The sequence below is a fragment of the Aplysia californica genome, unplaced genomic scaffold, assembly GCF_000002075.1.
Source record: "Aplysia californica isolate F4 #8 unplaced genomic scaffold, AplCal3.0 scaffold00166, whole genome shotgun sequence".
In the NCBI taxonomy this organism is placed as follows: domain Eukaryota; kingdom Metazoa; phylum Mollusca; class Gastropoda; order Aplysiida; family Aplysiidae; genus Aplysia; species Aplysia californica.
Genome location: NW_004797436.1, coordinates 41,793 through 67,445, shown reverse-complemented (window position 1 = coordinate 67,445; position 25,653 = coordinate 41,793). Strand labels below are relative to the sequence as shown.

The following is a 25,653-nucleotide window of genomic DNA, read 5'->3' as shown; positions in this document are numbered from 1 at the left end:
TTTTATTATTTTGACCAGCGGCTGATTTCACCGCGATATCTCAAATGTACATAATGTGTCACGTAATATGTACAGGGAATCATAGGTCGGCCCCAGAGTGGCTCTGTAGGTCTGACCTGTAGCTCGCCTGGTTCGCACTGTGCAAATGAATGTGTACATTATCGTGTGCTAAAGCAGCGTAGCTGTGTCGTCTGTTTGTTGTCAGCAGAGCTGCGCGATGCGTCAGACGTGCTATTCAACAGTTTTGTAAAAATGGCGGACATGTGTCGCCTCGCTTCGTGTTTATTTTCGACTGAAACTCTTCACAGATCATCAAAATCAACAAGAAGTAAGTATTATTAGGTGCTTTACTATTAAATATTGATGCTAGCTTCAACACTTGGCCACAAAATCACCAAGAAATGCACTTTATCATACTTTGAAACTTCGAATCGAGAGGTTGACCTAGTTTCGACTGGTGTCGTAGGCTTAGGCCTAGATATAGGCTAGGTGTGCTTCTCTAGATTAAAATGCAGAGGGATGTCCCTAAAAAGGCCAAGATTCTAGATAGATCTACATGTAATAATTTACATCAGATCTAGATCTAGCTTTTATTTGTAACCAATGTAAACTATCGCAGCACGCAGCTGCAAGTGTGTTTGTGTGTGTGTGTGTGTGGGGGAGGGGGGCTTGGCACATGAAGTAAAGAAGAGTTGTCACGTCTTGGTATAATTGGTCTTGGATTACACAGTACCTAAATATGGCAAGGCAGACCCGTCAGTTGCACGCCTACACACGTCAACACACAGTGCGGCAGGGCTGACACATAGCGAATGTGCCTCGCGCTCGCTGAGACACGGGCGCCAACCCGCAGTGCGGCTGTGCTGACACGCACACGGCGTGCACCAAGCCAGCTACAGGTCAGATCTACAGAGCCACTCTGGGACCGGCCTAAGCCTGCTTCAGTATGAATTCTAAGGGGGCTGTAGTGGCCTAGAGGTTAAGGTGTTCGCCTCTCATTCAATAGGTCCCGGGTTCGAATCCAGATAGCTACAGTCATTTTTTTCTCTAAAATTGTTTCCTTTCACCTCCTTTCCTGCTCTCTAGCAATGTTCTGTAGTCTGCTTTCGTCTCCACTGTCTGCCCCCACCCCACCCCCTTACCTCCTTTGCAGCCTCCACCGGGCTCCTGACTCTTTCTGCAGCCTTTCTTCTGCTACTCCTTGGCCCCTTCTTACGGCTGTCTTTCAGCCACACCCCTGATCTTATGGTAGGGAAGATCTACACCTAACCTTCTCGAGCAAGGGTGAAAAATCTCGGCGTTCCTGTGAACAAGCTGCGCTCGTTAAAGATCCCTTGGAGGTCCAAAATCGATAAGAGTACGCTTCGGCCGCCACCCGGGCAAAATTCAAAATTTCCTACAAACTGAAAATGCTTAATGTGTCCTGCGCGCTCATATGTCCTCATGCATTTGCGAACGCCGTAAAACACATACAAAAAAGAGAAGAATGGGAGAGGGAGAAGAGGCGCAAAGAGGAGAAGAGTGGGGTGGGATGGGGGATACGGTATGCTAACACAAGACTAAAGTTTGACTGTTACCCTATGCCTGTTCCGGGGGAAGAACCACAAGGCATTCTTTCAAATTTGGCATTTCTCAGTGAAGTGTATAATTCCACTCCCCACCAGGCCATTCCCAAAGGTGGGATATTAACATGTTCTTAAGCACAGTAGAATTGTAAATGGGCTGATTTATCAATGTCATTCGCCTACTGTGCCGGAACAACATCGGGGGAACTGTGGCTTTTCTTTCCTCATCCTTTCTATTTTCATTTTTCCCTCTACTTGTACTTCTTGTGTATGTTTGGAACTCTATTGTGAACTGCTATTTCTGGGGTGCCTTGATAGTGGAAGCAAACTTTGTGCTGTTTATGCTAGAGAGGTGAGCAGAGTAAGATTGATTCCCCGTTTGTACTTCTCTGTTGACGGCCACCCCTTGGCGCTCATATAACCGTATGCATTAAAACCTAACTAAAACGTATAATTCCAAGTTTGCACTCGTTTTATAACCTGCCTTTGTGTTGTATCGCTTACATGCTTTGCCGTCGCATGCAGGAGACCAGAATGCGATATTCTGGTGATAAGAGTTTTCATCGAGTATCTCGGTCTTTCCTCCTGGATGTTGTAACCTCTCAGTCCTGGTTGGCACTGGCAAGATAGTCAAAACCCATTTCCTGAATAATCAAAAGCTGTTTTGATGGGAGCGCGAAAACACCTACTCTTAAAAAAACAACAAAGAAACCAAAAAGGAAACAAGATAAAACGAAACAAAACCAAAGCAAAGACAAAAAACAAACACACGCACACAAAACACCTGCCTTTGTTGTGTAAATTCGAAGCGCCCATGGGAAACGGGGCGGGGGGCTCGGCATTTTCACTTAAAAGATCCCATGTCCGCTCTGGGTGAAGAATCAAAAGGGAGCGTTTCAAATTTCACAATTCTCATTAGCGCAGCAAGTTTCAAGTTTATCATCCCTACGGGGGATATGCAGCTTTGTCGCCTGCCATGCCTGTGCCCGTGTTGTTCTGTGGGTGGTTGGCAGGTGCTCCGGTGTTGTTTCTCCTTCTTTTCTATCAAACGTCTATCGCCCTTTTTTCTTTGTATATTACATGTACTCTCTTGTAATACCCCTAATCTTCGGCACTTATATTACTTATTTGGGTTGCCAGTGCCGTAAAACTCTAACTGAAACTTTGAAAAAAACTGAAGTTCTCACATAACAATAATTCCGCACCTGCCGATTTGGCAAAATTCTGGCATCGCGGGGAATGTGCCCAAGAAGTACAGAGTTCGCTCTCATGCCAAATGTACTAGGTTCGAACCCGATTCGTGCAAGCATGTCCAATTTTGCTTTCTTCTTCTTGAACCCCTCCCCCGAACCCCCCCCCCCCCAAAAAAAGCCCCCCCCCCAAAAAAAAACCCAACAACAACAACAACAACCAAAAAGCAAAAAAACAACAACAAAAAACCCAACTCAAAACAACAATAACAACTTCATCAACAAACAAACCCTTCCTCTCGCTCACTCATTCTCTCAAAAAGATTAATCCTGATCTTAAGATGAATAAGACCGAGCGCTAATCCCTCTCGATTGAAAACTTCCAGAGGTTCTGTGTGCACATTGTGTCCGTTTGAGATCCCTTGATGGTTCGTTTGTAAGGGTTGGCTGCTTGAGCGGCGCCGGGGAACAGCGACTGTTCACGTCATGTAGCCTAAATAAGCACCCCATTTTTATTATTATTATGGTTATTATGAATATATTTAAAATAATAACAATAAAAATACTAATACAAATAATATAATAATAATCATAATAATAATAATATGATAATGATAATAATAATGAAAATAATAATAATAATAATAATGATACTAATATTAATAATAAAAATAACAATAATAATAATACTTACTATTATTATTAGTGTTAGTAGTAGTAGTAGTAGTAGTAGTAGTAGTAGTAGTAGTAGTAGTAGTAGTAGTAGTAGTAGTATAATAATAGTAGTAGTAGTAGTAGTAGTAGTAGTAGTAGTAGTAGTAGTAGTAGTAGTAGTAGTAGTAGTAGTAGTAGTAGTAGTAGTAGTAGTAGTAGTAGTAGTAGTAGTAGTAGTAGTAGTAGTAGTAGTAGTAGTAGTAGTAGTAGTCGCCCCTGCAGGTGGGGGGGGGGGCATAGTTTTACTATGGGGGAGAAAAGAATACACCTGCGTGATGCTGTGTCTCGTAAGATGCGACTAAACGTGCATATGTCTGGTTGCCTGAAAGTTGAAAGGTGCCAGTTTGTGAAGGGCCAACTACCCGTCCCAGTTAAAAAAGGAAGTTATAGAAACACGAACAAATGCGCCTTATTATTTTTCCATCTTGGGAGACGGGGGAGCTCCTGTATCTGCATGAACAATGAAGGACAGTGGACAAAGCCGAAAGGACTGTTCTGACCAGAAACCAACCTGGAGAAGAATCACGGAAATGGATGCACAGAAAAGTGGGAAGACATGGAGTGACATCAAGCGACTAGCCCAGGATAGGGAAAAAGGAGAGTGTTTGTTCGTGGCCTATATCCTGATCCAGGGGAGAGAGGCAATGACTACTTTTTACTCTTTCCCTATACCGTCAGGTACGTAAGGCGGAGAGCAGTCGACTTCGCGCATGCCTGTCCCTGGCCACGTCCTCCGATTTCGGCACATCCAGGCCCTGGGTGATTGCTTCATCTCTCATTGTGCCTCTATGGCTTCATGCTGGGCCTCCTCTTTCTCGTTTTCCAATTTGTCTCCAATTCCTTATCTGGTAAGGAAATCTTGTCTTTGGCATTCTTAGAACATGTCCTAAATATCTTCTCTTTTTATGGTCGTGTTGATATCTTCAATTCCCGCTATTTCTAGCATTTCATTATTTGTAATAAATTAATTTCATTTTATTAGCAAAATTCTTTGTAAATATTTGTTTGAAAACTTTGAAATTTCCTTTGAATTGTTTTGTTTTTGTTTTCCATATCTCTGAGTTATACGCTAATACGACCAAAACATTGCTTACGTACTGTAAAAAAACAACAACTAATAAATATGATATTCTGGGAGTGGGGGCCGAAAAATCGAATTCGATGTTCTAAAGAGAGTAAAGTAGGCGTTTCTGGAAGTAGGTCTGCTGAAAGTTTACCAACAAGTTTCTTCAGCATCATTGACAAGAACAGTAAGAAGAAATATTATAGCGTTCACATCATCTACTTACGGTTGAGGATGTCAGTGTTCACATACAATCTCCCACAATGTGCATTTTGGCGGCCATTTTCTCGTTAATTTTACATCTGAAACCAGGCGAGCTTACCTCCTTCAATCTCAAATATCTTGACTTCTATTCAAGACAGACGGTATTTCTTTTCATTTATAGCAAGACAATTGAATAAGTTTTTAAATGATACCTATAAATCTATATGCCCAAAAACTGACGAGCGTCTGATTCCACAGCGCCGTGACTTTACGTATTTTTGATTTTGTCTTCAATGAAATGATCGTTGACTTCCATACGGTTTTTAATTTTACCAAAGCGGCGATCCACTCAGCTTTAAGTTTTCACAGAATGTTGTTCAAACAGTCTGCACTTTTAGAGGTAATGCTGCTGAGGTACTTGAATTTACTCATTTCTGCAAGAGGTGGGGGTATAAAGAGTGACGGGAGTAGCTTCTGGTGATAATAGCAGCACTTTTGTTTTAGTTACATTTATTACAAGGCGAACCTTTTCCACATCTCTTGCTAATTCAATTGTTTTTAAAAATTGCATTAGATGTACAGTGGGGTATAAAAAGCAGATATCATCCTCAAAATCCAAATCTCATAAAAATGTGCCATTTGTCTGTCAAATGCCTGTTTCAATGTCTTTGCTCTGTCTCATTACAAAATCAATCCCAATTCCAAAAAGTGCAGGCGACAATATGCAGCCTTTGCTTTCCCCAGTATTTACTTCAAAAAGTGAATATAGTTCCAGTTTAATGAGGACACAGCAGCTTGCTTTGGTACATAATGATCTTACACAGTTTATGTTTTGGTTGAGAAACCATTAATTGCAGGAATTTTCCACAGGGCCTTTGATCAATGCTGTCAGCGCTTTTTTTTAAAGTCTAAAAGCCCAAAACAGTTCGGACGATCCATTCTTTGCTTTATTGTACCATATTTTTCAAAACAAACAGTTGGTCTGTACATGTTCTCTCTGGTCGAAACACCGCGCGTTCCTCTCAGTCTCTCGTCTATTGCTGTTCTGATACGCGAGAATATAATAGCGCAGAATAGTTTTCCAGGCACTGATGAAAGCTTTGTCCCTGTCCTATTGTCGCAGTCTTTTAAATCTTTTTAAGGTAGTTTTATTATGTTTCCTTTTTCTCTATTCCATAAGTGAGGGTTTTTTTTTCTTCAAGAATTTAATTAAATAACAAAAGCAGTATCTCAAAACCTTCTCCTACCGTTTTAAGCATCTCCGCGGTGATTTTTTCTTCTCCTGGACTTTTGTTACCTTTCATCTTCATCACAGTTGCTAAAATTTAAGGCATGGTTATTTCGTCCGTACTTATGTTCAGTTTCTCCACCGGCTGTTTTGTCATAGTATAATTCTTTTGGTGGGAGTGGTCATTTAAAAATCTCTGCCTATCGATTCTTTTGTATTCTAAAGTTGTTTCCTTGGTGCCATCGTTCTTTTTACTGGTCCTTCTGATGATTTTTCAAAGTCTCCAGCTAGTCTTTTGGTAATCTGGTATAATTCTCGCATGCCATTTCTGTTTGCTGCTTCTTGAGCTTTAACTTCTTGTTTTTCTGTGTATTCTTGATTTTTTTCCTTGGCTTTCTTTAGACTTCCTGGGTCTTTTTTCTGTTTGTTTTGCTGGGCCTCCAGTTTATATTTTGCAGCAGACTGTAGCATCTTTGATTTAGCTTCTTTTCCTTCTTTTTTAGCTTCCCATGTTTCTTCTTGAATCCACGCTTCAGATGGCTTTTTCTCATACCCAAGAACTTCTTCCGCGGTGGAAACATAATATTATGCTTCTTTTATGGCACTCTATAGATCTTCATATGTATCATCACAATGTTCATAAATTGACAGTATCTCTTCATATTTGTTCGACAGCTTTATTCTCAGTTCTGCAGCAACGTCTAGTTTGCTCAGTTTCGTTGAATCAAAGCGTTTTTTTTCAGATTTCACTCGCCATTTTAATTTCAGTTTGATTGTCGCTAAGGAGAGAAAATGATCCGATCCCACTTTAGCCGCTTTATTTGCGCGGACTGTGAGTTATCATCATTATTACTCGTTTATTACAACAAGAAATGGTGTTAAAACGGCACTACAAGCATGTCTCTCTTTTATTTAAAGCACACACACACACACACACACACACACACACACCCACACACACGCACACACACGCATGCAAGCACACATATACACACACGCGCACACACACACACACACACACACACAGAGTGAGTGAGAGAGAGAGAGAGAGAGAGAGAGAGAGAGAGAGAGAGAGAGAGAGAGAAATGCACACACACACACACACACACACACACACACACACACACACACACACACACACACAGAGTGCCTATAATGTGTATGTTTAAGCATACTTAAACAACTACATTTTCACAAACACAGCAACACAAACGCACATCCAACGAACACCATTTCACATACTCATGCACACACACACACACACACACACACACACACACACACACACACACACACACACACACACACACACACACACACACACACATTTATTGTATGTATGTGGTATCTCAGATTTAAAAAATCATACAAAAACAATAAATGAAACAATCGAGAATTTCAAACATATTTCTGATTAAATTTATTCCTCGGTTATCTTCTTATGATACGTGTATACATCATGTTTATCACACATTCAGTTTACTATCCAAAGCTCTGCCTGCAAGTCAAACTTCGGAGGAGAATCATTCACATCTGTGAAAGAGACTTTAACCATTGCTGTAGAGGTCTGAATAGGATATCCATGGTCTCTGGCTGTCACAGTGATTGTGTAAGAGTCTTTCTGTTCACGATCCAGGGTTGCTTGAATGGAAATCTCTCCAGTGGATTCGTTGACGCTAAACTTCGTTTTGCTAAGAGTGTCAATGGTGTAGCTGATCACATTGTTTGGTTCGCTGGCGTCAGCATCAGTTGCCGTGACACTGGCCACTAATGTTCCTGTTGACAATAGCAGAGAAACGTTTGATCAAATAGAGTGTGATCCCCCAAAAAAACTTTACAACTTTTTTGTAAATAATTTCCAACACACTAATGTTTTGGGTTTCAAATTTGTACACAACATTTGGGAGTCAAAAGGAATTTGTCAGACATTCAGTTTAGATAAATCCACAAAATAGTTTCGCTGCACATAGCCCGTAAAAAACAACCCATTTTCAGCCATGTCCCCATTTTTGCAGCACGACGCACTACCCCTCAAAGTCCTACGATTGGGCCATATTACAAGCTACAGTAGTCTAACAGGCCAACAGAAGTTTGCAGATAGTTTTCTAAAGGGGGCTCGATATTGACGGGACAACATTTTTAACTTAAGACAAACTGAAACTACTTTTGTAACAGGCAGTAAATAAGAGACAAAAAGATTCATGTTTAACTCTTGACACGTTCGATTACGTAAGCCGTTTCATTGGAAACGTCAGCCATCTTGAAAATTGGATAGAAACATTTTTCTCAACCATTTCGACAGTTTTTAACTTTTTAAAATTCTAAAAATTCCAAAATGTCATACAAAATAAGTGCTTGCAGCTGGCTATTTTGATTTTTGATTCTATGCTTACAAAGTATCCAAAATTGTTCTCAAAGTTGGGAATATGGAATCTGATACTTAAAAATTATTTTTGGCATTTAAAAAAATTGTAAAAAGAATTCTAAAATGAAATGTATGAATCTAACTAGCCCACTACAAGTGCAGGCCATTTCTCTAACTACATGCACATTTCAAGTCTCTGTGTTCTTTTAAATAAAAAAAAATGGCGGAGAAAAAAATGGCATATGCAAGCAAAAAGTGGTGAAAAGGTGTGTTTTGAGAAAAACTAAGGTTATACATCGAACATGTTTGTTCACAACTTAGAACACAATAAAATTGAATTCTGCCAATGTTAATCACTCAGCGACAAGTGTCAATATAATCTAGACTGAATGAGGGGTCGGAAAATACCAAAAGTAAAAAGTGCTCAGAGTAATGAAAATGAGTTTCCGAGGTCCTGGACCCGACCTGCTAGCCCCACAAAGAATCCTTTGCCTCCTGAGATCATGGTTAAGATAAGTAAATAGCAGATAACTTTTTGTATTGAACATTACCTCACAACCCACTCATTTCGTAAGTTTCGTACAAGGAGCGGAAATAAAGTTAAAGTGCCCTTAAAGCCTCGTTTGGTGTCAAAAATGGAAATGTTCCATCAATTAGGACCTGAAAATTCCCAGACAAAACAACCACTCTAGGTCAAACTCACACCGTTCGCACCCATTTATAAGGGACCAGGGTTCAGAATTCAGTTGATGGGCCCCATGAAACGTCTGTCCATATAACGTACGCAACTTGCACACGGGACAACCAAGATATTTTCGGGCTTATCCGAGAAAGCTAGGTGTTTACCTACCCTAAGATCAGAAGTGTGGCAGTAAGAAGGAGCCAGGAGAAGCAATGCTTGTAGAAAGAGTCAGAAGTAAAGAAAAAAGGAGCCTAGAGACTGGAGGTGGGTAGTGGTGGTGTGGGTGGGGAGGTTGGGGTGGGGTACAAAATGGAGATGAATGCAGGTGACAGACCTTGTTTAGAGAACAGAAAAGAAGGTGCAAGGAGAACATTTTTAGAGAATATTCTTTTCGTCGCGGTCAGACCTCAAACCCGGGACCATTTGAGTGAAAGGCGAACACCGTACACGAGAACCCCCCCAACTAAAATTGAGCAAAACGCAAATCTCCAATTCTTAAAAGCTTTCAAATACTTGACAATGTGCAAGATTGGCCGCTCGTGGTTTCAAGATAAGAACGACAAAACCACGACCATGATATCGGATAAATGTCTCAGCCCGGTTTGGCTGTGACAGGCAGGGCTAGAAGCCCGCATCCTAAAATCATTTCATGATCTAAATAGTGTCGATGGGAACGTAAAAACATGTCTCTAGATTTTCACTGTAAATTATGCCCAAGACCCAACTAAAACACTTTTAATCACTAATGAGACTGGGACACTTTATAAAATGACTACTATAAAAACAAAGCGCAAACAAAAAAACAACAACTGCACAGACCTAAGACATAACACCGTTGGACTCTAGAAACAGCAGGGCAGCATAAGATCCATGCTTCACCTACTTTATTAATTACTATTCCACCACTTAGCAACCCCGCCACAAACAAACAGTTTCAGTTGTTAAAATTCGTTAGGAGCCAAACAGTTTTCTTAAACTTAAAATTCTTAACCGTTTAAGTGAAATAGCATAACTGACCTATTAAGCTGTTTTCGGCAACACTGGAAACATTGACACTCTGTAGAAACTTGGGAACTTCATCATTCCTGTCTCTCACAGCAATAAAGGTACTTGTGTTGGCTTCAAGTCTGGGCGTGCCATTGTCAGAGGCTCTGATAAACAATGTTATTGATTCCATTTCTTCGAAGTCCAGTGGAGCCAGTAAAGAAATTTCACCATCTTTACCATCAATAGAGAAGTATGAAAACACTTGGCTTGGACTAGCACCAAGTAATTCATACGTCACTTCACTGTTGGGGCTGCCTGGCTCATCCCCATCTGTAGCCTGTGTTGAATAGAAAACAAGAAAACATACGAAAAACAGCATGATAATATAAGCTCACATACATACATCATCATTACACTATTGATGTTTATATTGTGTGTGGATAGGTGTGCATATGTGCGTGCGTATGCGTGTGTGAGTATGTATATGTGTGTGTGTGGGGGTGTGTGTGTGTGTGTGTGTGTGTGTGAGTGTGTGTGTGTGTGTGTGTGTGTGTGTGTGTGTGTGTGTGTGTGTGTGTGCGCGTGTATGTGTACCTGTGTGTGTACGTGGTGAAAACCAAACCAAAGTGCCATGATCTGGACAATAAAGATGTATCTTATCTTAAAACATTGTCATGTTGAAGGTCGAGTGGGGGTTAAATTGTCACCTTCTATCATTTCTCACACACCCGGCATATTTTGGTTATAAAGAAAGTAAACTTGATTATTTTCCAAGAAAACAGGCACCCAGGACATTTGACTGGAATATGAAAATTGCATAAATGATGCAGATGTGGGTGGTGTTCTTGGTTTAGACATTGTACTTTGGGTAAATCTACATTCCCCTTTTTCTTTTGTTCCAAATATTGGGAACTTAGATAGGGACTTTGTCTTTCATTTCAAACTGACACAGACAAGTTCCCCATATTCTAACCGGACTGTTTTGGTACTGTAAAAGCAGAGAAATATTCAAAGTCTCTTCACAGATTTGGCTCTAACCAGTGAAGCAAACAAAGTTTGTGTATTACTGAAGAACCGACCAAAGAAAATGTCCAAACTGAAATTAACACAATTTTCTGCCATCAACCTCTAAGAATCTTTAAGTGCCATCTACACTGAAAGTACAATCAATGGACCCCCTGATCAAACACATGTGATACCCATTGCTCTTTCAAAGTAGCAGTTCCGGGAATTTAAAAAAACCCCTCAACAAATCTTGTTCAACCGAGAGAGCAATACTCAATGATCACTGGTCTTTTCAAAAGTTCAAGAGATATGTATTACGATGAACGTTATGCCTTTTTCAAATCCGTTTATCCTCCAAAATCACATCTTTTCCTAACAGGAAAATTGTAACATTTTGGAGAAAAAATAACGAAGACGTCAGCAATAATTCAGTACTTAATTGGCAGATTTGAATGAATTCCACATCAACATGTTTATATCAATGTTCTCTGTACCTCCGTGAGAGCATAAACAATATAAATACCCTAAAGTCGAAGAAAAACGTTTAAAAACGTCTATTTTTGATGAGAACATACTGAAATTGGGGCCGATATAAGCTTTAATTTACTTAAATCGAACTTTCGAAAATCAAAATGTTAATGTGAGCTCACTGGACACCGGTATGTGAATGCTTAAAACTTGAAATAATTTAAATGTAATTACATTAGGGAACATCTTCAGTAGAAACTATCATTGAGAGGCATTTAATTATAAAAAAGGGTATTATTTTGCAAGCACAAATCTAAAAAAAATCGTCAGCTATTCTTTCATTTTAATGGCTAAACTGTAGATGTAAATATCTAACTAGACTGATGAAGGTCTTGAATTTCTTAACTAGATCTACATCTCAAGCTAGGGTAAAAGTCCTCGCAAAAACTCATTGTCCGTACTTTAAGCCCTTGCGGATAGACTGTGCAAATCAATTAAGTCATGAAATTGAGTTGGAGAACTACCCGTGCCCACTGACATGAATGAGGCCGATTTCAAAACTCGTGTTCTGCTCACGCTATCTTCCAAAAACATGTCTATATGACGTCCTTTGGTTCAACAAACGTAAAGTTCTGTTCCTTCCCGTCAAACGCCACAACCAACTTACGTGAATACATCACACCTCTCTTACTTCAATTTGGGAAGTTTTCAGCCGAGTGTTTTCAAGCCTGCGTCCCCTCCCATCATTATTTTAGGGATTCTTTGATAATTTCCACACTTACATAATATGAATTGTATCGACTTTTGAGAATTGAAAGTGTGTTTTCTCATTCAAAAACCCTCAAACAACTAAGTTCCGAGCGGGAGGCATGTTTTGCAAAGCTAGTTCACGGTAGGTGACAGTATTCATAACAACAAAAGTCAGACTTGAATTGAAAGCTCTTAATGTTTTTTTCCTAAAATGTTTTGCCTCAGGGGTGTTTTGAGTCAGAAGATCCTTCAGAATTGTCGGAGGCGGGGGTAAAGGTGGTCAATTCACCTGTCTATGTATGTAGCAAATAGACTTATTTTCTTCCTTGCATTGCAAAATCGACAAATTAATGTCATTCTGGAAAGTTCGTGAGGTGGAAGCGGATTGTCTGCGCTCTCATTTAGAGCTGGGGGACGCTGTTGTCGATTAGCCTAATCATGCCTATGATTTTGATCAAAATTTAGATCTATATTATCTTGCAACGGTAGATCTAGGCCTGCTTGCCGTTGGATCTGGCGAGATTAGCGTCCGACCCTATCTCAAGATGGCATGTTCTTAATCTGTCTAGATCTAGATATATAGATCTAGACTTAGATCTAGCTTACCTGACCCAATCTCAAGATGGCATCTTCACTCCTTTCGCTAGGCTCTAGATCTAGTCACCTTTTGGTTTAAACTTCGCTCGGCCCTGGTCATGTTTTGGTTTAAAATTTCTTAATCTGCCCAGATCTTGATAGAGACTTAGATTTAGCCTAACTGACCCAATCTCCAGATGGCATCTTCCCTCACTTCGCTCGGCTCTATAGTCCGGACAACACCAAATGGACAACTTTTCAACCTCATTACACCGAATCTAAAAGGCGAATCTCTCTGATTTTTTTGCATGCGACACTGAATTCTAAAAGGCCTAAAAAATCTCGATTTTCGTGCATTTGAGAAAAAAAATGAAGAGGTGTTGTCTATATAAACGTTAGTAGGCTAATTAATTGCTCATTAAACTCAACACCGCACACTTTTTATAGCAAGCACGGTACAATGCTAAAACCTTAAACAATACAGGGTGTAGTTGCTGGGGCTCAGCCAGAAATTTCAGAGGGGGAGGGAATACAGTTTGGTCAAACCCAACAGCAGGGATCAACAGAGAGCTAAATTTGAAGCACTAATGGGCATAACACTGGGCACCCCCCCCCTCACCTCTCCCTTTATACACATACATGTCTTGTCCTTCTTTCGGGATTTGTTTTAAAATAAAAGAGACGGCCTCGATCAGCTTTTTTTGAGAAATAGTTCAGTAGTTTTAAAGCAACGTTTTTGGGGGGTTTGTAAACTAAGTAATATAACCATGGTATTTAATGAAAAAGCGACAGCAAATTGAAACGCATGCAATCTCAATGATGGAAGATATGAAAGAAATCAAAATAAACCCACTGTCACCCACTGACCACTGAACTGAAAACAACTCAGTCTAGCGGCTCATGCAGTCAGGTAAAAAAAAAAGTTTAAGATTTAAACAAACAAAAAAACTAAGACTTAACTACGGTATTTGGTCTAATAAAAAATCTCTGCGCAGACTGTAATATTTGTTGAATGTGCACGAAAATTAAGTTAGTTTAGGTACGATCAAAAAACATTTTTTAAAAATGCATTAATTGTTGGACTCATCATCATCCGGTGCCTTGCCGACTGGCGTGGGCGATCATGGACCTCCACTTCCATCTGTCTTTCGAAGCAGCAATGGTGTCTGTTGTTCTTGCTGCTCCCAGCCATGTTGTCATCTTGTCCAGTATCTATGATCCATAATGTTCTAGGGAAAGAATACAGCAGTGGTTTCCCCTTGCCTTCTGCTGGATTTTTGTACGGTTTACTCCGCTAGCCTTTGTCCAAAAGCACTAACCCACAAGGCAGTGGGAGCAGGTGGCAGGTTTCGGCGCCTCCCTCTCGCCTGACAGTCTCTTTACTGAGCACATAAGGTATTTTATAGAGACAGGGTTGTTGGACTACCAAAGTATTAAAAGGCACTACAAGGTGCTATTATGGACAACTTGTGTAAATTTCCATACTTTCTGTGTTGTAGTAACGTCTGTAGCTTTGACAGACCTCTGAAAACCGTAAAGCTTTTTATAATATATATATTATATATTATATATATATATATGTATGTATGTATGTATGTATGTATGTATGTATGTATGTATGTATGTATATTATAAGCATATATTATATATTATAAGCCTACATAATATGTAGGCTTATAATATATAATATATGCTTATAATATATATATATAAGCCTAAATAATACACATCTGTAGTAGATCTACAGCTATACTGTTGTTCAGGTTTTAAACGTAAATCAGCACATTTTGTATACTAAAGCAATATGGATCTGCATTCTTTGACACTGCAATTTGATTATATGTATGTATGTATGTATGTATGTATGTATGTATGTATGTATGTATGTATGTATGTGCGTGTGTGTGTGTGTGTGTGTGTGTGTGTGTGTGTATGTATGTATGTATGTATGTATGTACAAGCAAATCGTCATTGTCAGTACACTCGCTGCGGTTACACCATACGTGATGTGGATGACGCGCCTTAAAACCGCCTGGTTAGAACGTACAAGTGTAGGACCCTGAAGGCTTGTGTGGTCTGTAGGGGCAGCACAGTCACGTAGGGCCGCTACCAGGTCAGGGAGGGGGCGTATTCCCTTAGTGGTGACACGATGTCCAAGGAAATCTAACTCATTTTCTCCAAAAACACACTTGGCTTTGTTGATGACCAAACCATTGAACGAAACGAGTTGGAAACGTTGTCGCACGTGTTTGAAATGACCTTCCCGTGAGTGTCTTGTTACGAGGATGTCGTCGATGTTGGCGAAGTTGAAGGGAATGTCCCTTAGAACGCAATCCACGAGACGTTGAAAAGCCTGTGCTGCGTTCTTTAAGCCAAAAGGTGTGCCAAGAAACTCCCAGAGGCCGAACGATTTTATGATGGCAGTTTTGGCAATTGACGACTGTGCCATAAGGATCTGATTACAGTCAGTGGCGATGGGTGGTTCTTACTATTTACTTACTTGGTTGGAGAATAAGCATCATTGCAGGCGGCACGATGCCATAGCTGCTCCTCCCTCCTCTCTAGGATCCATGAAAGGGTCTGCTTTCTGATCGCGCCAGTCATCAGCTGGTTTGATATTCTTCTGGCTTTTCCTCGTAGGTTGCTGTCTCTCCCCGATCCTCTAGAGACGCCAGCTTCCCTTAGTCTTTCCATTGTGTTTGACGTGGTGCCTTCATCGACTCTGTGGTCGTTGAACCATGGTGTCAAATCTGCCATGACTGTTGGTGGATCTACTTGCATGGTGCCGCCAATGTCAGCCTGGCCGACTAGCTTATCGGCATGTTCATTGCCTTGACGTCCTGCATGACCAGGGCTAAATATCCATACAACCCTTGTGAGTCTGCTGCTTCGTATTGCCTCTCGCTCGTCAGCATACATTATAACTGTGTTTCTTCACTTTTTCGAGGGTTCTCATCGAGTCGGTGACGAGGACGGCAGACTGATGCTCTGTCGTCTTAATCCAGTTAAGGGCTTCTGTGATGGCTTTCATTTCCATGAATATGCTGGACTTGGTTATACTAGTAGCGCCTGACTGCTCTCTCTTCATGACTCCGTTTACACGGGCGCAGAAAGCCCATCCAGACTTGACTCCATGCTCTACTGATCCATCTGTGAAGACGACTACGTCACCCTGTTCACTGTTCTCCTCTATCAGCGTCTCTACTCGGCATTGGCTGCTCCCTCTGGTCACTCACGACATTCTCTGCCTAACGTTGCTACCATTCGAGTATACTGCTCAAATGTGTCAGTGACGCAGACCCATGCGCGGCCCCTTCAGGTGTCTTGCACTTCACAGCATTTAGCAAAAGTCGTCGCTGCCTCATTCATCCATTCAATCCCTCTAAACAGACGTGTGCGTACAGTTCTTCCCACTTTATCATGCAGTGGGTGCTGATCATCAGTGCTGACTCTAAAATATGCTGTCACCTGAGCAATCTTGTGACGTCGTACCATGGCTGGGAGGTCCATGAGATAACGCATAGCCTCACAGGATGTGTCTCGCGTGTACCCTAGAACAATCTGCATACCTTCGTTCTGAATTCTTTCGAGGCGTTTCAGCTGCACGTTGACAAAGTGAGGAGACCGAGGCTATAGTCTATCACAGACAGCACAAAAGTCTGGTAGAGCATGGCTAAAATTCTGTTTGGCTTTCTGTTACACGCCATGGTTTTCAGTGCATGCAGTAAAACCTTTTCTGGCTCTTGTAACGATCCTGGTTATGTTTTCTTTACCTGAGAGTGATCTGTCACAGATGATACCTAGATACCTCAGTGAATGCTTCAGGACCCTGTCGTTGATGGTGACTGTGGGCATCTCTGTTTTCACTGCGTGATTATTCAGCGAGCACCACAGCACATAGGCCATGTCGGGGTGGAGTTTACCGTCGTGGTCTGCACGCCGTTGCCCAATTCGAGCCAGCCCCTGTTGCACTGCGTTAGCTGTTTCTTGCCAGTCCTTACTCTGTCTGTATACGAAGACATCATTCGCAAAGCTCAGCACACACCCTGGGCCTCCAACTATCCAGAAGTGATTCCAACTGAGTATATGTTGAATAACACTGGTGAAAGTGATGATCCCTGTGGCAAACCAGGTGAGATATTTCTGGTGTCAGATGTCCAGTGTCCTAGCCGTATTGCAACTCTCCTCTTCAGCAATGCCTCACATACCCGTATCACAAGCTGAGGGTTAATTTTCAGGTGATCATTGTTCTCAAAAGGACATCATACTACTCAACCCTATTGTAGACATCCTCGAGGTCAAGCGTTGCTATCAAAGTGTGTCTCCTCGCCTCTTTCAAATCCATAATAAACATCTGTTGCTAGGACAGCGGCATTCATCCACGTACCCTCCCCCTTCTGTAGCTACCCAGAGTCTTCCTTTTCTAGCTTCTTTGCGGTCGAGTATCCCACCTCTTTTTCAGAGCCCTGCTTTTGACCTCGTTTTGCTTGCTGTGTGGGACGCGTTTCTACGTTTTTTGATGAATTTGAACCTTGGTAAATTCTTTATTCTTTGTCCCATTTTGATTATTTGAACGGTAGGTTGCATCGTTTCTGTGGCTCTTTCTTGTCCAATAAGGACAGTTTAAACTTTTAAAATTTGTGGCACCTAATACAAGTGACCGATCCCCCCCTCTATCCCCCCTCCCCCGCCCCAAAGAAAAATATACATAAAATAATAAAACACACACGCACACACACACACACACACACACACACACACACACACACAAATAAAAAGATTTTTTTTATTAAAAAGAAAGAAACCCCAAAAGAAACCAAACACATAGGAAAGTTGCTCACCAAATTATTATAAATTTCAATGCAACCAGCAAAATCTCTCAAAGACAACTTGAGGGCAGATTTGCCCGCTGCTCTAAACTTCTTCTGACTTCTGGAGTGTCATCCCTGACTCAGAGGTTGACATGTAATGACTCTCCCTTCTTCGTGGTCGCGAGTAGCCGTTGCACATTCGGCTATAACCAGGTCAGTCCATGTTTTTACGTTGTCTATCCGTGTTTCTTGTCTTTGTTTTTCCTGGCTCTCCAGCCCTTACCCTTCCTTCAAGCCCATCTTTCACAATGGTCTCGTGTCGTTTTAAGGGACTAAAATATTGTGTTTTTTAAATACATTTTATTTCATTAAGCAGGGTTTGTCTTGTGTGGTGAATCTGACACACCCTTGCATGTCTTTTTTGCTTTCTAGCTAATTCAGGCCATTTTGCGGTGCACCACACCTCAAAGAAAGCTATTTTGCTTTCTTCTGTCTTTGTTAAAGTCCAGGTTTCAACGCCATATAGGACTATAGGGAAGAAGTAGCATTCCACCATTTTCTTTCTTTAAGGTAAAGAAAATTGCCAGGATATCAGTAATAGTATTATACTATTAGAGCGAGTGCGAGATAAGGACCCTTTTCGGATTCGAGCCACGAACCTCTGTTTAACAATTCAGATACACCGCAACAGCCGTCACGCTACTAAATGGTATGGGAGCTGCAAGATCACTCTTTCTTTGCTTCCAAATCTTACATCCTTGTCGTATTACCCCATTTTTTAAAAGCTTTTTAAAATTATATTTTTTTTTATCATTACTGTGCATTGGTGTTCATTTTTTAAACCACGTCATATAATTCGAATACATCTACGATCTACGAGTATAACTCGAGAGGTCTGTAATAAATTCATTCATGAGGTGGAAAGATGTAACTGATGTGGTATGTGTTTTATAATCAGCTTTATTTTTCTCTCCATATCAAATTTGTATGCAAGTAGTATAATGTGGATTCTATGTACATCTATATGTGTTTTTTGCATTCCTGTCTAGCTGAGAAAAATATCTCTGGGACAATAACGTATCATCTTATTCTTGTTTTATTTTTATCTTATCCTATCTTATCCAATCTCATACTATCTTATCATATCTTATCTTATCTTACCATGGTACATTCCCTCTAATAAATAGCAATGATGACAGATACTGACACTGAACGATAGGTGTAATAGAACTGAGTGTAACAATGGACATGATCCTGTCTAAATTAAATAATAACTCGCTAAAATAAAAACCAGCTGTCGAGTTCCTTGCCACACCTTACACCGAAAACTAAATTTTAATGGCATTGTTACTTTTTGGTTCTGCTGTATTATCTTATCTTTCATCTTTGCGTATAATCAAAAACTTCTGCGTAACGAGACAGTTATAATTCTTACCCTACCTGCACCGTTACAAGTCTTGAGTTTTATAACTACAAATAATATAAATGATTTCGCTAATATGCATAGTATTATGTTTACTAGCGCTACTATAATACAATATACATGTTTTCACCAATTCCACCCCTTTTGCTATCTACGACTGCAAAATAGAAGGTGAAGGACATAGCACCTTTTAATCTACCGATGTACATAGAATCTGATCAAACTGTAAGGAATCAGTACAATTTAATAGAGCAAAACGGAATATTCGTTATTTTCAGTTTTCAGGAAGGTCAGGTTGAGCCAAGAAACCATTTATTTCTCTTCGTTTCTACCAGACTTCGCACTTTTTTTCCGGGTTCATGAATGACGTTTTGGGACAGTTGAACACTTGGGAGAAGTCCTCGGAATTCTGGTTTGGACCAATCACTCTGTGGAAAACAAAATAGAATTCGTTTTAAAGGGATAAAACATTTGAGTTTTTGAAAAAATGACATATTCGTTAAAGGGCGTTGGCATATGAAGTAGATTTTCCTTATTTCTTTGGGCGATTTTAGTTACTCTTGTGGGCTTGTGAGTGTCTGTGGGCTTTTCTAGGAAGACTTTGAGATAAAGGGTAACATACGGACAAAGAAATACAGAATTCTCTTTGTTTCCAATAACTTTGTAAAATTCTACTAGGAAACAGTTAAAAGAATAATTAATTAAGTATGGAAGAAAAACACATATCAAAGACAAAGATTATTTGTGCAGAGGAGAATTTCAGTATTCATTATTGTAACAATTATTGAGAGCGTGCATGTGTAAGCGTGTGTGAACAGGAAAGTGGGGATACACTAAGTTTTTGTTACACGTCTCAGTGTCTGTCAGTGTTTGCAAATGCGTGTACATTTGCGATCATAATATTTTTTTAAAACAACACGTATTCGTGTGTATGTCCATTTACAAGTACTTAAGCGTGTGTGCATGTATGTTTGTGACTGTGTGTTTATGATTACCTATGAAATTGTGTTTGTAGATGTGTCTAAGTTCTCGCAAGACAGCTCATTTACGTGTATGCTCGGGTTTGGGCTTCAAGAACAGCGTGCACTATTTTTAAAAGTCATACCTATATCGCCCGGGACTATGGACGCCCGATCTGATAGCTTGTATAACAGACTCTTTTCTTCTCAGGTCACACCAAACCTGAGGAAGGAAATAGGACGAACAGGTATAAGTCGATTTCAAAGACACCAAAGCTGTGGAGGTAAAGAGGAGGAATAGGTACAAGTCGATTAAAAAAACCATCAAACCTGTTAAAAGGAAATAAGTTGAAAACGTATGAGTTGATTTTTAAGACACATCTCCCGTGGATGTAAAGAGGAGGAAAAGGTATAAGTCAATTTCAAAAGTGGATGGCTTTATTACGCTATATCAATGTTAGTTTATAAACTTACTTTTTTTAAATTTGCTGTTTGTATAACTAGAGGTATCGTGGAAAAACCTGACTTTACACGTGAGTAGTATGACGTCACGCCCGCTTGACGTCACAGAGTGTCTTTCTGGGCCGTACTCTGGATTAATTACCTTGCTTTGTTTTATTATTATTATCATTATTATTATTGTTATTATTACTATTACCAACATTATTATCATTATAATTATTATTATTGTTAGTATTAATTGTACTAATAGTAGTACTAGATCTAGTAGTATCATTATTATTATTATTATTATTATTATTATTATTATTATTATTATTATTATTATTATTATTATTATTATTATTATTATTATAAATTATATTTCATGGTTATCATTGTTGTCATTATATATTTTAAAATATATGTGTTTATTATTACTATTATTATTTTTTTAAATATAAATTTTATTATTATTATTATTATTATTATTATTATTATTATTATTATTATTATTATCTTTATTATCATCATTATGATTACCACTGTTAGTATTAGTATTATTTAATTAATTTATTGTTTAAAATTTGTATTTATTATTATTAATAATATTACTATTATTATTATCATTATTATTATTAGGATCATTATTATTATTATTATTATTATTAATACAATTATTATTATTTTTTCTATTATTATTACTTTTATTATCATTATTATTATTACTATTATTTTTATCATTTTATTACTATTTTTAAAAATGATTATTAATTAAGGGTCGAATCCCCGGACCTGCAACCTCCTCACATTGACAAGACCTGTAGCCATTAGACTACCGACACTAAACCATAACCTACCTGTGCATTGCTGATGAAGAACAGCTGGTCGTTTGTGTAGGGAACGCCAGGCAAAGTCGGTTCCTCTTTTCCTCTTGTTTTCACCCAGTTTCTATAGGCCTTGATGGAGGAAGCAGCATGGAAAACATAAGAGTATTAGCATTAAGATAAGATAAGATAAGATAAGATAAGATAAGATAAGATAATAAATTATCAAATAGAGTGACGGTGAACCCAACGGTTTTTCTTTGAAACACAACAGACAGTACGATATGAGAAAAACATCAGCACTAAACACTCCCTCACTTCTTGAATAGAAAAAAAAAGAATCTGTGAAACAGTCATCGCTTCTCGGTCTTTTGGCTCCGATCAAAGGTGGTATCTGTTCTTAGCTTCTCCTCTGGCCTTGTGCCCACTGGTTTAGCGAGGCAGATACTGCCCGAGGCATACCGAGGGACGGAGAAATCTGACCCTCTTTTCTATCGGGTGGACGGTTATCGTCCGCTAAAAAAAAATAATGTTGTTTTAAATGGCCCGGCCATTATTCCATATATTTTCACAATAAGTCAACAGACCCCCCCCCCCCCCTTCCCTAAAAAAATCATGACAAGACTCTTTAAGAAAGGCAACACAAATCACAATGCCCCGTCATTCAGATCAATTCATATAATACGGGGTGCCCATTGGGGGATCGGGTCGGTTCGGGGCCAGATTGAGGACGCAAAGCGGCTATCGTGGCACAAGCTGATCGTGCCCGACTCGTTGGCTCAAAAAACAAACGCGTTTGCTTTCAGGCGACGAGTTGGGGCGATCAACCCGACCCGACCCGACCCGACCCGACCCGCAATGGGCGCACCCTGGTACCCGAAAAGCCTGCTGGAGTCCTCCATTGTCTGCGATGTTCTCTCCCTGTGTGTTGATTCCGTTGAGCTGAAAACCGATTGGACAACAACGATGGATTAATATGACGCAGAGCCGACTGAAGAGTGAATTTCAAACATGCAATATCAAAGAGGCAAAGACGTGTTTTGATATGCAGTCTTTGCACGAATATAATGTATCAAATGTGATACCTCTCTCCTCTTTACTTACTGAAGTGGCAATATATGCAATAGTTCATAAAATTGCAATACTAGATGTGTATTCTTTTCCCAGTTGAAATAAATTTTGGGCTTTTAAAAATCATGTCTTCGAACTGTTCTGTCAGTGGCATAATTTTTTTTTCTATTTGGGGGGGGGGGGTATTCTTCTCTGGGTACAGACAGCAGAGGGTTTAAAGAGGCCTACAACTAAACCGAGCACTATCAAAAAGGCAAAGTCATGCCATAATATGTCCTAGAACAACGCAACACGTTCTTAACCTAACTGTCTATCGCGCCATAAACATCTGGTATATCATATTAATCAAATGATAGACCTCCCTTCAAAAAAGCTAGTTTGGCAAACACAACTGTAGTCAAAGCAAACTGTAGCCCTCTTTACGGATCTTACTTGACTTAGAAAGCGTAATACGCAGTCTCCTCTCTGTGTTTGGGTAGCCGTGACGTCATGTTTTTAACTTTAAGAAACATAATATGAAGATTTTTAACGAGTAGCGAAAAGAGGGGGCTCGAAGGGGGGGGGGGGGGTGTTACATTTTTCCCAATTGTTTGCCAAATGCCAGCAATAGGAATGATACACAAACAAGGTAAAAATTATATTACAGTCAGATAGTTTTGGTTATTTCCCTTTAGCACACTCACGTTCATTCCGGCCTCCTCCATGACGTAAGCACCATACTGGTCTACAATACACTGTGCCTTGTCTTTGAAATTTTGGATGGCGGAGTCGCTCCACCACTGCTTCAAGTTTCCGGTCTTGTCGTACTGTCTTCCTGAGAAAAGGATAACAAATTCGCCGAAACTACCTCAATAATGTATCGAGTTGATTTCACATATTCATGAAATTTGTTTGGTTAGTTTGGTGAGTGTTTTACGAAGCTCGCAACTGAATAACGTCACTTGAGCGCGCGGGACACATTAAACAGTTTCAGTTTTGTAGGAATTTTGAATTTTGCTCTGGTGGGGGCCGAAGCCTACTCTTATCGATTTTAGGACCACCAAGGGATATTTATTGTGTGCAACGTGGACACGGGACATTCGAGATTTTTTGCCCTTATCCGAGAAGGCTAGGGTTAGATTTTACCTACCATGAGAGCAGGGGTGTGGCTGAAAGACAGGGGTAAGAAATAGCCAAGGTGTAGCAGTAGAAAGGTTGCAGAGAGAGTCAGTAAACTAGATGATTTTCAGCTCGTATACTATTATTTTATGTGCCACAACGCGGTTGAATCGGGCGCTCGTCATTTTTGGGCATATGGAATTATAAGTATCACACTGAAGTCTGTTGATTTGTCTTGCTTTTGTTGCAAAAAAAAAAAAACCCATCTATTTTGAATTGGGAGCCGAAATATTTTCGATCGAAGGGGGTGGTGGTCACCTGGAGTCACCGGAATAAAGTAGAAAAAAAAAGTCCCCCAAAAGGTGAAGACTTCCAAAGCTTGAGTGTCTTTGAAAACTGCAGTTACACTGCTCGTGCCTTTGATCAACATTTTTCAGTAAAATCTAAACATAAAAGTATTTTAATGAACAAGAAAAAGAAGAAAATAAAAAAACAAAATAAATTAGCTCAATGGCCAGAAAAAATTCTTGTTTCTTTGATTTCACTATTTCGGCGAGTAATCGTACCTGAATCGTCAAAGCCATGGGTTATTTCATGTCCAATCACCATGCCAATAGCTCCAAAGTTGATGGACCTGGAACAGAATGGCAACGTTTTTTCAAATCCAACAGACCCTTATTCAAGTGTTGTAATGACACGAATAATATAATACAATGGGCCGCCTGTGACCTCTTGGTTCTCTCGGTCAACCTGTCTGTCTGTCCAGCTGTCCATCTATCTGTCTGTCTGTCTGTCTGTCTGTCTGTCTGTCTGTCTGTCTGTCTGTCTGTCTATCTGTCTGTCTGTCTGTCTATCTGTCTGTCTGTCCCTTGGTCCGTCTGCCTGTCTCTCTGTGTGTCTGTCTGCCTGTGGATCTGTTCTTCTAGCTGTCTGCTTCTCTTACTGTCTATCTGTTTTTCTATCTTTCGGCCTGTCTGCCCCCCCCTCTCTCTCTCTCTCTTTCTCTCTCTCTCTCGCTCTCTTTCTCTCTCTCTCTCTTTTTTTTCTCTCTCTGTCTCTCTGTCCCTTTGTCTCTCTCTCATTCTCTCTCCCTCTCCGTCACACAGACACTCACACACACACACACACACACACACACACACACACACACACACACACACACACACACACACACACACACACACACAATCTTTCTCTCTAGAAAAGGGAGGTAAAAATACCCGAGGTACAGTTTTCAAGGCCAGGGTGATGGGTCGGGTTGATGGGATTTTATCAGAAGAATTAATGTCACTTGTTAACAAAGTACATGTTTTGAATAGTTAACATTTTTACGTGATAAAAAGTAATGATCTCATTTTTTAAGCTCGCTAAGGAGAGTAAACACACACCATGTGGGTCAGTACACATTCACTTACTTTGGGTAATCTTTATTGAAAAACGGTGGCTGAAGAATTCCGGCTGGAAACACTGTAAATCAAGCAAATGAGGGTGACAATAAATAAAACGACGTTAACCCAGAAGAAAAGAAATGGGTAAAAATAAGAATAAGAAAGCGTTATTATATTTGTATATCCATAATTCGGACAAATTTCAAAATGTCATAATTCGTGACTAACGCGTCGAATTAACTTATATACCTTCTTTTTTTTTTATCTTTTACACTTTTTTCAATCCTACCCCCCCCTGTTAAAAATAAATAGATGAGACATGTGTGCCGTGCCCACGTTTCCATTACGGCAATAGATTAAGCAAAAATATGCCTCTAACAATGTAAGGATTGAATGTGTAAGAATGTTACGAAGAACAATTTAAGTTTAAGTAAACTTGCAACTTGAGCTTTTCGTTAGGAACGTTCTTGATGTACTACACACAAACAGGGGTTTCCACTCTGACTGGAGTCATACCCATTTGAAGTTAAGCTTGTTAATTTAGAATAAGGGGAGGGTCGGAATTTTGCTTTCATCCATTTTTTTAAAAAGAAAGAAGTTATGAAGTTGCGGATATACATTAATTCTACCCAACTCACCGATTTCATTGCCGACCTGGTTATAGTAGGCGTTGACAGTTGGGGGGCTCATGTACCATCTGAAAAGTCGATAGCGATGCTTTGTTTGAGTATAGAAAGCAGTGCCGATATTAAAATTTGTTAGTTACATTTTAAAAAACGTGCTAATAAAGTACAAATTGTAATGCTGCAAGATAAACAAAACCAGAAAAAAGGCTGCTGCT

At 39.8% G+C, this 25,653-nt stretch overlaps 1 protein-coding gene across 1 annotated transcript in view; it reads right to left on the bottom strand.

The window, feature by feature from the left end:
- Positions 1-19,302: 19,302 nt before the first annotated feature.
- Positions 19,303-25,653, bottom strand: part of LOC101849458 (neprilysin-like) — a 39,105-nt gene continuing 32,754 nt past the window's right edge. The window contains exons 20-27 of the mRNA XM_013082260.2: positions 25,451-25,572; positions 24,840-24,891; positions 23,991-24,058; positions 23,010-23,140; positions 22,132-22,197; positions 21,289-21,387; positions 20,137-20,213; positions 19,303-19,459 (exon numbers count right to left, since the gene is read on the bottom strand). Coding sequence (XP_012937714.1) covers positions 19,360-19,459; positions 20,137-20,213; positions 21,289-21,387; positions 22,132-22,197; positions 23,010-23,140; positions 23,991-24,058; positions 24,840-24,891; positions 25,451-25,572 — 715 coding nt within the window. The 3' untranslated portion in view covers positions 19,303-19,359. The remainder of the gene's footprint in view (positions 19,460-20,136; positions 20,214-21,288; positions 21,388-22,131; positions 22,198-23,009; positions 23,141-23,990; positions 24,059-24,839; positions 24,892-25,450; positions 25,573-25,653) is intronic.